The sequence below is a fragment of the Mus musculus genome, chromosome 19 (assembly GCF_000001635.26).
Source record: "Mus musculus strain C57BL/6J chromosome 19, GRCm38.p6 C57BL/6J".
Classification (NCBI taxonomy): Eukaryota; Metazoa; Chordata; class Mammalia; order Rodentia; family Muridae; genus Mus; species Mus musculus.
In genome coordinates, this window is record NC_000085.6 from 57,048,863 (window position 1) to 57,063,476 (window position 14,614).

Sequence of the window (14,614 nt, forward strand, 5' to 3'; positions counted from 1 at the left end):
ATAAATCCACTTTGGTGATTCTTCACTTCTAGAACTGTAAGAGGCACAGTTACCTAAACGAGACACACATACCTAAATCACTGGTCCTTGCAGACAAAAACACTAGAACATAGATAGAGTTTCTGCCTATGAGCCGCACAGCCATGTCTGCAGTATGGGGCAGGACTTGACTTTCTCAGCTTGTTTCCCTGTCTACTATGGGGCGTGTGTCTTGTAAGAATTTTTGCCCATGGTTCATTCTTTTACTAGCTTTAATTATCTGAACAAGTAGCAAGTTCATCAAACTTACTTTAAAGGGTGGTTAAATTACTTAATGACTAAAAAGTTGTGACCACAACGCCCCCTCTCTGTGGACAGGATGATACGGTTTGACAGGGTCAGAATCACATTAGAAGTTTCCTGATTGAGCCACATGCTCTCTACTAGGCAAATGGCCTTTAAGTTGATATTTGTCTCCTGTCAGTTTATACGGGCATAATAGGCGCTGTGCCCCAGGTTCAGTCATTGTCAAAGCAGCAGCAGGCAAGCCTTTCAGAAGACAGCCAAGAGGAGTACAGCTGACTCAGCCACTTAAAAGCTAAAGAGGAGAGCAAGTTTACCATGCTGTTTGTAGATGGGTGGTTTTCGGTAAATGTTGATCCCTTGATCTGTGGAAATGAAAAGCAAAGATGTGTGATTATGGGGACCAGCTCAGAAATGGAGGAAAAACAAAACAAAACAAACAAAGGAACAACAGGCAAACGAAAGAGTGAACTAAATCCAAAGACTCTCAAACAAAAACAACCCAGAAAGCCAACCTTTGTATTACAAAGACTGAGTACCCTGGGGGGAAAAGACCACAGAAATGATCCGGATCCATACAGAGGTAACGTAGAAGCCTTTGTAATACATCACAGCACACGAGAGAGGTGCCTCTTATTCGCGAGCCATTTATTTCACATACAGACTTCACTGAACGTGGGATCTAAACAGGAAGCGATGCACGCGGCAGAGACGCTGAGATGGTGAGGAAGACATAACGAGTTTGGGGAAAAGCAATTCCCAAATTGCTACTGTCTAGAAATTGAGCTGCCAGGAGTTACCGGTGGCTCAATTTACTATTTCACTAAATGAATGGAGCAATGGAGACGACGTGAGAGACTAAAACTAAACACAGCAACACTGGGTGACCAACAAAGTCCTAATCCGGATGGGCCAGGTTTGTGTTAAGAAGCAAGAAAGAAAAGAAAAAAATCGGTGCAAAAAAAATGCTATCCGCACGTCTGCAGAGACGCCATCCGATTATACTACCATTTCACTTTGATTCAAGGTGCTCAGACATTTCCAGAGTTCTCTCTCTGCCCTCCCACCCCAAGTCTTAGAGACTGTACCTTGGAGGAGGAATTTTTCATATGAAAAACTTCAAATGTACATAACAGGCTTTCAAGATTAATGGGGAAAAAATGTTTTAAAGGAAGCCTTAGTTTAGTTAAGTGGTTCCAATCTCACTCTACCTTCCTGATTTGCTGAGTATATATTCAAAAGTAAAAAATGAATTGAGAGTCTAGGGAAGCATAGCTATGGGAACAGAGTGGGTAATTTATAAGTCTTTGTGTGGCCCCAGATGACCTGTTGTTCTCATGGACTGAACTAACCCTGAGTGGGCTTTCCAGCTTCTGATGGCAAGCTGTTATTTGAGCAGCTAGCACTATGACTACCAGACTAAAGTTTGCGTGTGGAGCCTAAATTGCAAGATACTTTTGTGGGCCCTGGAGGTGACGTGACTTGCTTATACCTAGTACGGAAACACCGCCCAGCTGAGACAATGTTACAACTCCTCAGGGGTGAGTGCTTCAGTCTTCAGGATGAGGACATAGCTCCGTGGCTTTTATGATACTTTGTTAACGATAGTGAACCACAATCTGACATCCTAGAAGTCACAATTACAAAAACTAAAATCCTAACCAAAAAACCCAACCGTTCTTGATGGTCTTTATCCTCTCTCTGCCTCCCAGTCTCTTTAAGGACTTTGAGGGCTCAGTAGGAGAGCACTCACCCAGGTTTCACTCCCAGCCGTGAAAAAAAAATCTTTTAAACTGAAGACATACGCCTTCAGTTTGATGCCACCAACTTTAATTTTGACCCCTTGGAAGGTCAGATCCTGCAATTTAGTGTTTGTTGACTATGTGTATCTTGATGAAGAAAAATGAGAAATGGAGACAGACGAGGTCACAAAGCTACATTCTACACGGCGACAGGACACCAAGACACACTGTGTCAGCTCCTACCTGGAACATGGAAATGTTTAGGGGCCTGAGCGTAAGTTGGAGTTAGAGGGCGGCTGTCGGGCCGGTAGGGGAGAGGGGAGTTCCGGCCGCTGGACGGCTCATTGCCTCCAATGAGAAGAATGGAGAAAACAGAATGAGAGAGGGCAGTAAAGGAAAGCCAGCGCATCAAAACTCAACACAGCGAGCTGCAGGGAAGGAATGTCAGGAAGGCAAAACAATGGAAACAAACTCAGTCTGTCAACTTGGCTCGCAAAGGTGGCATCCGGTTTAGTTTCCAAAGGGGAGATTTGAGCTCAGGTAGTTCAAAGCAGCCAGCAGCCAGGGAAGCACCATTCCAACTGCATGCAGTGGAGGCCTCGAGCTCCGAAAACCCATCAGATGCCAAGAAGAGGGAAAGCCACTGGCCGCTGATTTAGGACCAGTTGTCAGGTGCTTAAATCCCAAACGTGTAGGTGGGTGGGATGTGCAGGCCCCAGCTGCAGGTACAACTGCTTCCAGGCACAGTGGGAGGGGCTGGCCAGTACAGTATGTTTCTCTTGAGGCTAAGGCTAGGTGCTTTGGTGGTCACCCAGTCCTTCCTCTCATAGTATAAAGTGGTCTCATCACAGGCTGGGTTTCTGTTATCCTCTTTTGAAACAAACAGATGGAGTCAGACCCCTCTCTGCCACACACCCTGGGGACTCCTTCACTCTTTGTATTACTTCCTCTGGCGAATGAATCAGTCACTAACATACTAACTGAACACCCAATCACGACCAGCACAAATCAGGGAAGGAGAGAGATTCCTACCTCTGCTTCTCTGATCTCCCTAGCCTGGTATTGCTACACTCATGGACTGATGTGCAAGCTTAGAGAGGAGACTCAGGCTCCATCAGTTCTTCAGGAAGCTCCTTAGAGCCCAGAAAAGGTACCAGATGAGCCGGAAGCAATGGTCTAGAAACCTAGGATATCACAGGCTAGCCTGTGACAAGGCTACAGCACTGAAAGCTGTCCTCAGAGGAGACACTGTCCATGGGACATGGAGGGCTGGAGCTTGGCTGCAAACCCTCAAGTGCAGACAGGGACACACAAGCACACCCTTCTTCCCTTCTGTTCATAGGAACACAGGGAAGAACGCATGCCAAACTAGGAAATGAGCTCACCTGAGCAAGCCTCGGGTCCTAAGAGAGCACAGCAGAACACCGAGGACTACCAAAAGCTATGGTGGTGTGCGCTACCAGCCCCCACCCAGCATCCCTTGAATCCAAGGATGAAAGGCGCGCATTTCACACACACACACACACACACACACACACACACACACACACACACACGTTGTTCATTTTCAACTTGCCTTCTTGGCACAGTTGCTGGGCATTATTAAACTCATGAAGCTAAAGTTCCCTTATCAATACTCTTAGCTGTGAACCTGCCCTAAACTTTAGTTGCTCAGCTAGTTCCTGCTAACCGTCCCCAAGCACCTGCCTGTCTGTAGAAGCGGCCACAGGCCACTGCTCCTCTGGAGATCTGACATGGCTGCTTGGCTTTTCTCTCTGTGAAGCATGGCAAACTCTGTCTCTCTGTCTCTCCTCTCCTTGTGTCTGTCTCTTGCCTCCAGAGACTCGGAAGTCCCGCCTATCCCTTCCAACCAGCATTGGTCTATAGCTTCTTTCCTGACAGATCATGCCCAACTGGGGAACAGAACCTTAGCATCAGAATCACCCCCACACTATGGGATTACTGATATGAATTGCTTTCACTCCTGTTTCTAGAAGCATTTATTCGAGATACAACTCTTGTTTTCTGGGAATATGATTTTCAGTTTTATAAGCCATTTTGTAGGCTGTCTTTACATTCGCTTGATGGTGGCCTTTGTAGTACAAATGTTTCAAATTCATTTGTTATTTTAGGCCCCAGGATTGAGCCTGGAGCCTCGTATACTCCAGTCAAGTGTTCTACTCACTGAGTTAATTATTTCAAGGAACACATAGATCGTCAGAAAATAGTTTTGGCCTACTTCTTCAAGTCAAGCTGTCCCAAATCTGGCTAACGACGCATGAAAGAAGTCGATTGCCAGGGCTTTCAGACGGGCTGGATATTTAAATGTCTCAGTACAGACATTTCTAGGTCACCCCAAAACAGACATGAAGTAAAATGTCACAGTCTTGAAATATGAAGAGCAATAGCTAGTTCAAGTCTGACAAAATATGCATAACAACCAGGTAGAGAAGGGAAGGCGAGGGAAGGCTGTGGCTTGTGTTTACTATAGCTGTAGAACTGAGCCTCCTTTGTTCTCACCAATATCAGCTCATCCCCTGGCCAGGAGTGAGTATGTTTTCCTTGCTTGGGAGTAAATGGGCAATACAGGCCAACTTACTCCGTCTAAAGCTGTGCCTGATCTAACTTAGCAAGCCTCCCTGTGGATGAGCCAGATGCTGGTACCCAGCACTGACCATCAGAGTTCGGGACAGGGTTTTCGTGGGTTTGGTCAGTGAGCACCCAGGGGCCGTTTTGATGATACTGATTATGCAGTGTCATATACACGCTAAAACTCAGCACATGCTGGGCAGAGGATGAAGGCTGCTAAAGGCAGGGGACAGCTCCAAGCTGAAAGCGTTCTGTCAATAGGACCCCCTTCTGCCAGGCAGCAGTAGAAACCTATCACTTTTCCAAGGGTGAAGACTCTGGGAGGTTCTGGGCTGAGTGGTGCCGTCACCAGTTGTGTGGTTATTGCTTTTGACTTGGTTGTGTAGTCTCAACAAGGACAGACCTTTTCAGTTGTTAAAAAAAAAAAAAACAAAAAACAAAACAAAACCCACTGGTAACATAAGCACTTTGGGATTAGATTTCATTTTATGATTATCTAAAATTCCCCACAGGATTGACTGAAACAGCAAGGAAGGGTGATTTTCTAAAAGGCATGGTCTCCTCACTGGAGCCTAATGAGTATCTAAGAGCAGACGGAAGCCAATCATTGCTGCTTCATTCTGTGCCTGACTCCGGCTTGAGGCTGCACAACCCCAAAGCAGAGTTCGTCTACCCCACCTATCCTATCCCCACTGAGGTTGCAGGCACAGAGACACGTCACCTTACACTGACTTTCTCTTTAGGAACAACGACTCCTCGCAGGACAGACAATCCCCAAGATGAGAAAGGTTATCTATGATATAAAAGCTATACCCTAAAGTGGCTCATATCACAGGAAATACCACACCCATGGGCAAAAAGAACAATTAACAAGCTGTCTACCACTGTGTGTGTGTGTGTGTGTGTGTGTGTGTGTGTGTGTGTGTGTGTGCAGGTACAGTCAGTCATGGGGGGGAATGTAAGGGCTAGGGGTCAGTCTTGGGTGGGTACTGTCCTCTTTTGCTTTCCAGCTCAGATCTTTGAGACAGAGTCTCCCAGTGAGTTGAAACTTCCCACCTTGGCTAGGCCAGTGAGACCCCAGGATCTGCCTGTTGCTGCTTCTCCCATGCTGGGATTACAGGCCTGCACCATCATGTCTAAAATTCTCGTAGGTACAAGAGCTCTGAACTTAGGACCTTATGCTTGTATGGTCCACATTTTACCTGTGCCCAGGCTCTTGACCAGGATGTAGAGACAATGTGTGCCTCTCTTTCCTTGCCCCCCCCCCACCCTTCTTCTGCCTTAACCTAAGGCTTTACTGGACTCCAAAGGTAGACCCGAGGTCACTGGACCCTCTGTGTTGGACTTCCCTGATGTGTTCATGAGACCTCCTTTGTCTGCCTTTACCACCACTCACCTCTCCCACTGGACACTGGGAGGGGCAGCCAAGCCTGGCTCGTTGGGTTACCAGAGCTGGAATCTAAACTCTGTGACATAAGAATTCGTAGTAACTCACACAGCATGGTGGTTCGACGAGGGAATACGCTGTCTGGTAGACAATGTTGCTGAATTCCAAATTCTTAGGCCCTGAACTGCCAACAATTTGAGCTATTGGGGTATTTGTAAAAGAAAGAAAAATTTCTATTATAAACACATCTCTTTTCTAAAATAGACACTCAAAATGATATGACTTCTGGGCTGCAGAGATGGCTCAGTGGTGAACAACACCTACTGCTCTTCCAAAGGACCTGGGTCAATTCCCAGCACCCATGTGGCAGCTCACAACAGTCTGTAACTCCAGTCCCAGGAGATCTGACACCCTCACAGAGATATGCGTGCATGGCAAAACACCATGCCCATAAGAGATAAAAATGAAACAAAATTTAAAAATCACAACTCCACTCTGGGTGGAAAAAAAAAAAAAAAGTGGTGGTTCTAAGACATTCTCTGTTTTGCTTAGCATTTAAATAAGCCAAGCGCATGCGCAGGAGGAAGCGTCCCATTTGGAAGGCACATCCATTGACACAGGCTGGTTTTCAGTGATCTCCGTTAAGCCAGCAAGAAGCAACTAGCACATCCATTTTCTTCATTTTTAACTCTTAGCTTCTTCATTGGCAGCCTAATAAACCAAACCAGTAGCCCTGGGGAGACTGCCACTCACAGGATTCTCCCTGTACTTGATTCGGACATTTTCCTCTGCTATGTTCTCCGTTTCTGTGCCACGAGAGCTTTGGTGACTAAGTCTAAAGGGGGTGAGTTTGCTGGCAGGCTGCCTGGCTCTCGGGGTGCTTGCTCGGACTGTCTGGGGTGGAGCTCAGTGCTGGCAGCCTGTAGATTTTTAGGACAGAGTTTCAAGATCGTCTCTTCTCACCTAAAACTTCAGTAACGATCAGACGCTTTAGATAGCAGTACTGTTCTCAACCTTCCTATTGCTGAGCTCCTCGGGCTGTGCCGACTCCCAACCACAAAATACTTTCGTTGATACCTCAGACCTATAATTTTGCTACTGTTATGAATCATAAGGTAAGGGCTGGAGAGATGGCTCAGTGGTTAAGAGCACTGACTCCTCTTCCAGAGGTCCTGAGTTCATTCAATTACTAGCAACCACATGGTGGCTCACAACCATCTGTAATGGGATCTGGTGTGTCTGAAGACAGCTACAGTGTACATATACATAATAGAAGTAAATAAATCTTTAAAAAAAATAACTGAGAAGTGATTTCTGGAAGAATCTGGATGTAAGCCACTCACTATCTTAGGCATTCAAAGCTGTAGCCTTAAACAAAAAGCTCATCTGATCTAAAAACTGAGGGTAATCTATTGTGTCCGTTATAGTTCATGCATGAATTATCAAAATGACTCCATATAAATTAAGTACAAACATATACCTAATAGAAACTGAAAGAGATCAGTAAATGTTGTTACGTACAAGGTCAAGGCCATACTAATTCCTTTTGATTCACTTCCCTTTATAATTTAAACCCCTGATACCTGTCTACATTCAAAATGTCAAGTCCAGGTTCAAACAGAAAGAACATAGTTTGCATTTTTGATGCTGAGATTCACAGAACTAGTACAATTTTTGATAACTATTTGATGTTTTTACTGAAGAACAAAATCTTTGTAATTTTATTATTTAAATGATGGAAACAGCCTTTGTATCCGCCTCAACAAGAATGCAATTTTCTGGCTAAATTTTGCTTTGCCGTTTAAAGTGCATGCAACTTCATCCCACAGTGACCATATCTAATCGGGAAAACCCCTCTGGATACGAAAGGCTTGCAGTCCAGTCCAGGTCCTGCCTCTTCCTGGTTGTGAGCCTTTGATCAACTACTTCATCGGGAAGCCTGCTCCTAGCTCTCCTGACGAGGCCTGAGGCACAGGAAAGCTCTGAAGAATACGTGGAGTGATTTCAGTAAAAAAATACTTTAAGGTCTAGAGATGTGGCTCAATCTGTAAGTGTCCCGGGTTTGACCCTCAGCACCACATAAGCGGAGCACGGGCACTCAGCCTTGTGATCCTTTCACCTCAAAGAACGGCAGAATCGAGGTTCCGGTTCATTTGCTTTCACACAGGGAGTCTGAAGATAGCCTGAGCTACGCAAAAGCACTGAGCACCACGTTCATGACTGCACACTGACCCTAGGACACCGCACCTCACACATCTAATGGCCCAGGAGAGGGTCCCCGCCCTTATGACTCATATGTGAGACAGTGATCGAAAGGATAAGGGTCAGTTCAGGGTCACACAGGTAGCAAGTGACAGAGATGATATTTAAATCCAAAATGTGAGTGTCCCAGACACAAGGTGGGCCACTGATATTCCCCAAGATACTGTGCTATTTGTACACATGTTGTGTGATTTTTTTTAAAGGGCCTGTTTAACAAAAATTACCTTTCTGAAAGACCAACAGACAACAAAGCAGTTTGCACTACTTTAGTCAAAATGAGAAACTTTTACCTTGATTTGTTCAAAAACTGACATATGAGGCTCTCATTAAAATACATAGCTGAAGCTTTTTCTCAGTAATTTCTTTATAGTTATATAAAAATTCTTTAAAAAATAATAATAACCATGGCACGTGGGAATAAAAATTTCCTCCATATTAACTATCAATGATGACTTTAAGTAGCCAGTCAAGACACCTGGAAAGTGCTGGGACTACCCCAAAGTTTTATTAATGATAAATAATATCTTCAGTCATATCATTTTCTTTAGGGAAAAAAAAAGGAACATATTTTTCTGTGCAGGATAGTTTCTCTACATGAATGTATGCGCACCATGTGCATGCAATACCCACAGAGACCAGTAGAGGGCACTAGAATACCCCCTGAACTGGTTGTGAACTGCCATGTTGGTGCTGGGTACTTAACCCAGGTCCTCTGCAGGAGCAGAAAATGGACTTAACCACTGAGCCCGAAATAACTGCACACTGAATTCCTAGCACATCTACACTTCAGAAGTCAACAGTTCAGGAGTCCAGGTAATCTAAAGGCAAAGGCCTGTGCAGACTGACAAGAGTGTTCAGGAGCTAGAGAAGTATTCTATCCTCGCAGGTACTCAGCGGAGGCCGATGCGCAGGTGCTGAGGCAGATGCGCAGGCAGGGTGAACTGGGGACACAGAACCCTTGACGACCATTCTCAGGTCCCACTTGCCTCTACCTCCTTCCGCTATTTCTGTTGGCTCACGTGGTTCAAATCAAGACAGCACAGCAAGTTAGCAACTCTCTGGGGAGTCTTCACTTAAATGGCCTTTCTCAGTTCCTGCAGGTGGACAGCCCAAGGCTGAAGCTGCATATGCAACTAGGAAGCAAACAGGCAGGGGGCCACATAGGGAGGAGAGAGAGAAAGAAGAAGAAGAAGAAGAAGAAGAAGAAGAAGAAGAAGAAGAAGAAGAAGAAGAAGAAGAAGAAGAAGAAGAAGAAGAAGAAGAAGCAGGAGGAGGAGGAGGAGGAGGAAGGGAGGGAGGGAGAGAGAGTGTGTGTGTGTGTGTGTGTGTGTGCGCGCGCGTGTATGTGTGTACGCGCGTTCGAGTGTACAGGAACAGGAGGCAGGAGACAGAGCCTCTTATTCATCATGTAAATATTAAATCAGAGTCACTCACCTCAAAGAGAGAGAGAAAGAGAGTGGAGGAGAGAGACAGAGACAGAGAGACAGAGAGGAGGGACAGGCTACGCTGTTCACACATGTTCATGTTGTTCAATGGCTTATCACCATGAAGACAACTTTCCATTATTACTTAATCCTGCTGTGTTTTTTGGAAACATATCACAAATGAAACCCAAGAAAACACTCATGTATATATATATTATATTTTGCCACGGGCACATACAAAGACAAAATAATAATATATATTATTCTAATCGGTAGGAGATAGCTCTTAGTTCCTAAGTATACACCCCATTGCTTGGTACAGAGCTCTTGGAAACAATGCATCTCTTGGAATGCGAGATGCCATGCCAGTTCTAAGGCCACGGTTGGGGGCAGTGAGGACACGGGCAGGCATGCTGATGGGCAGAAAGCTCAGTGGCTCTAACTCTTGGAGATACAGCTTATTAGCCTTGCCGGGAGCTAATAAATCTCCACTACACGGGCCAGGCACTTGCCGCCTGCGAGGCCTGTCTCCTTACCTTTGACATGGGGGAGGAAGTGGTGTCGGAAGGGGGGGTTGGGACGGGAGTCGCTGTGGGTGGAGCTGAAGCTGCTGGTGCGCAGGGGAGACCACCTGTGCACACCAGGAGACAAGAGCTCTGTGCGGCAGGGAACCAACCAACCAGGGCGGGGCGAGGTGGAAACAGAAAAGAAGAAAGAAATTAACAGGGGAGCAGGGCAGGTGCCCAAGGTGGGGAGGACATGGAGAGCGTTAATCAGAAATCTGAAAAAGGAGGAAGGCAATAGGGTTAGGAACGGACCTGTGGGCGGGGCTAGGCCGGGGGCGGAGTCTGCAGACAGCCCCAAGTGGACACAGAGTCAATCTCTGGGAATAAATGGCTTGTTGAACATGCTCTCCGGGACACTGGCATGATAATGCCAAGTACACAGCGCCGGGGCTGAGCACAGCACATAGACTCAATAGCTGCTTTTAAAGTGTATTCAACAAATCAACCCTTGGAAATGAGTGCAGAGAGCAGACAGTCATTTCAAGAAACGTGAAGAAGCATACATAAAAACAAAGGTTTTGTTTTGTTTTGGAAATCTCTGTTGTATTGGCTGGACAGGCAGTTACATAGGACGCTGGCAGTGGTGGGGACTTTGGAGACAGGAACCCAGTTGCTCAGAGGGAGAATGGACCACTGTCAACTCGGGGAATTAAAACGCCACCCGTCATCCAGAATTTACAGGGTGGATACTTGGTTACACAGACATCACAAGTATGTGCCTGGGTTAACTTTTAGGCATCACAAACGTCTTGATGCTAGATGCTTGGGGTCTTGCACATGTGTGCTATATTGGAAGAGGAGGTGGAGAAAATTCTGGGCTGTAGCATCAAAGCCATGACGGAAGAGACCAAGCTTTCTCCTGACCACTAAGTTCATAAGGAACAACTGGAGTGGAGTGGCCACTCCCTTGCTATTCAAAATACTTTCAAAGGACAATTGCCCTGTGGCCACATGCCACTCTGACAAAGTCAGGGCAGGGTTTAGTGGTCTCAGCATATATCATATGTAGAATAGTACCAAAGTGATTTCAAATTATCAAAAGAGTAAGTAAAATGACTATAGTTATATCCTGAAAAAGGGTAACCTGAAAACACTCATTTAATGGAATTCAGTAAATACTAAAAATATGTTTAAGTCTGTGTGTGTGTGTGTGTGTGTGTGTGTGTGTGTGTGACTGAGAACTGACCTCAGGGCCTCCTCACACATGATAGGCAAGCACTGTACCATGAGTCACATCCCAGCCCTGTCCAGAGAAATCCATCTAATAATGAAGGACCCAGCAGCTTCCAGTCCTCTGTGGCCTTGAGAAGACGGCAGCCTTTCTATACTCTGGTCATTCCTATTGGCTTTAATTCTTGAATATTTTAGTTATAAGCCAGCATTGCCATATATTTGTTTCATTAGCCTGGCCAGCAGCAAGAAGCTTAAAATGGGGTCTTCTAGATGTATAGAAGAATCACAAGTTCTTTCAGATGCTTCTCCACGACTCTGTTTTTCAGGGGACTCTAATCTGTGCTGGGGACTTCCATTCTGATCCACACACAAGAGCTTCACTTCGAGCCTCAGGGACTGAGACCTCTAAAGATCGGAGCACTTCATAACCTGCTACCTCAGGATAGCCACTCCATTCCCGAGGCTGATTTCAACTCTTGGGACTCAGAAGTGGTCCCAAAGTTACCCAGTGGGACTCTCAGGCCTCGCTCCAGAAGGGGCTTGACCATGTAAGCACTCACTGTCACACTGTGTGCCTGGGTGAGGGCTTTAAATTTTCCAACCAATGGCTAACATTGGACTTCGGAAGATGTAGATAAATTAGAAAAACATATTTTCTTTCAGAGATCTTTGTTTTAAGTTTCAGGGGAATGAGATTTTATCGAGTTATTTAAAAATGTCCTTTGTTCTCAGCAGGTCAATGTCAAAATGAAATTTAATAGCTCACAGTGAACACAAGGATAGAATGACTGATTTTAAAGACATAATACAAAATAAAGACAGACACCAGCTTTCAGTTTGTTCTTTCAGAGGGCTAGAAATATTTAACGGCCAGGGTTTTCAATATTCTGCCAGTGGCGTGAAAAGAAAAATCATACAGATACATACTCTTATGTGGTACAGCTCCAGGGGAGAGCGATCCTTACCAGGTCGGTGGAAGTGCTGGGGCGAGCGAGACGTAGTTGGAGTGTAACTGTGCCGGCTATACACAGGGGAGTTGATGGAGCCCTGGCTGGTGGACCTGTGGATCATCCGATCCCGGACATCTTGATAACCCTGCAGAAAGGTGTGAGAAATCGTAAGTCCAAAACATCTTCGCACAATAGTGGGCATCTATAGGTAAAACCCAGTCCACAGAAGTAGCTGGGGAATTGCCGTTAGAAGTGTCTTCATTCAGCATTCAGGGTTACAATCAATAAGTATTCATGCGCATGAATACTCCATGGCCAATATATTCTGCTCACAGTCAACAGTCACTGCAGATATTAAAATTTAAGGTATAAAATCTATACATGCCAGCAGTGCTAGAAGAGGAACAGTTCCCACAGTTACCACACCGGGGCTGAGATCTGAGGCTTTTCTGTGTGTCTACATCAGATCCCAGAGTGGTTTGTCTCCACTGTCAACTAAACAGATTTACAGTTGCCATGGAAAACACATCTCTGGGTATCTGTGAGGGTGTTTCTAGGGAGATTTAAGCATTTGTGGAAGAAGGAAAGACCCACCCTTAATGTGGGGGGTAGTGTTCTACGGGCTGAGGTCCTTACTGAACACCAGTAAGACAGAGAGCTGAGCACCAGCCTTCCTCTCTGCTTCCTCACTGGGGCGACCAGCTGCCTCCTGCTCCTTAGCCATGACTTTCCCACCTTAAAGGGCTGTCAGTCAAAATCAGCTCTCCCTCCCCGTGGCGCTCCTTTCCTTCACTCCGCTGCTTTTCTGGAGCGTTTTATCACAGAAACTAGGGAAGTACCCCAAACAGATCTGCACACAGTAAGAACAGTAGATCTGGGTACTACCGGCCCCTCAGTGATGGAGAAGCAAGGTCCCCAACAAGTCATGGACCCACGTGCTGACACGCGGCAGGTACATACAGCCCTTGCTTCTGAACCAAAGCCCTGACACTAAGCTCTATTCTGGGGACACTATTCTGGGGACATATAAAAGTTGCTGTTCCTGGAGAACAAGTTGGTGGTTTCCTAAGATAATTAACTACTTCTCAGCCTGGGAAACAGCCTAAGGAAATAACTGTAAGTACCTTCATGATACCACAGGGGCAAACCTTTGTATTATGCTCTCGACAAATTAGAGAATAACAAAGAAATTAGAGTATATCGCTTTCATCTAACATAATAGTGCTGTTGGGATATTACCTATGTCCAAACTCAGAAAATGGTGCATTGGGCAACAGGCACAAAAAAAATACCTGTCTGTGCAAAGACACAATAAAAAAAAAAAGTAAAAACAGGGCTGGAGAGATGGCTCAGTGGCTAAGAGCACTGACCGCTCTTCTAGAGATCCTGAGTTCAATTTCCAGCAATCATATGGTGGCTTGCAACCATCTGTAATAGAATCCAATGCCCTCTTCTTGAAGACAGCGCCAGTGTACTTACATAAAATAAAACAAATCTTTTTTTTAAAAAAAAATAGTAAAAACAAACAAACAGCCTGAAGAGTTCAGATAGTGTTTTCCACTTTGGGATTTGCTGTACTCTGAGGTTTTTGCCAGACACAACACAGTAAGAATCTGAAGGAACACAGGAGCCGCGGCTACAGTAACAGCTTAGTAAGTGAGGCCCGGGAGCTGACAGCAAGCAGCAGGGGCCCTGGGTCTGTAGTAATTGGCTGCAACACAGTAACCACCAGACCTCGCTCCACTTTGAAGCTGGTTGAATGCAAATCTAAAAGCTGTAAATTTCCAGGGTGGAGGAGTGGCTATGTATTGGTCATAGCACCCTGTTTGAAACAAAAATGCTACAGGCTTTCCATCTCAGATTACAAAGAACTCCCACTGTGATCAGTTTGATAAAAGTATCCAGCAAGGCTGGTGTATAGTTAGTTCAGACAGTAGAGTGTTTGCATGCATGAAGCCCTGGGTTTGATCCCCAGCACTGCATAAAACAAGCAAGGTGCATGCCTGTACTTTCAGCGTTCAGGAGATGGAGGCAGGAGGACTAGAAGTTCGAGCTTCTCCTCTGCCACATAGGGAGCTCAGGCCAGTCTGGACCCCATATAAAAGGTCCAGGAAGCTGCGTGGCTTTGGATCAGTCCAGAAGAGGTGACTGCCCACAAAGTGCTTCAGCTTACAGATTATGCTATAACAACCACCAGCCATTCTAATTATGTTAGAGTCTATATCACAGAAGTGCAGAC

General features: G+C 45.6%; 1 protein-coding gene across 41 annotated transcripts in view; it reads right to left on the bottom strand.

Moving 5' to 3' along the window:
• The window catches only part of Ablim1 (actin-binding LIM protein 1), a 282,612-nt gene that overhangs the window by 16,130 nt on the left and 251,868 nt on the right, over positions 1-14,614 (bottom strand). For 15 of the 41 annotated variants that reach the window (NM_178688.4, NM_001103178.3, XM_030250913.1 and 12 more), the window contains 4 exons: positions 12,391-12,520; positions 10,223-10,342; positions 2,268-2,372; positions 600-647 (listed from right to left, as the gene is read on the bottom strand). In NM_178688.4, the coding sequence (NP_848803.3) occupies positions 600-647; positions 2,268-2,372; positions 10,223-10,342; positions 12,391-12,520 (403 nt within the window). The remainder of the gene's footprint in view (positions 1-599; positions 648-2,267; positions 2,373-10,222; positions 10,343-12,390; positions 12,521-14,614) is intronic. The other 26 variants (NM_001362445.1, NM_001362446.1, NM_001290813.2 and 23 more) reach the window with 2 other exon arrangements.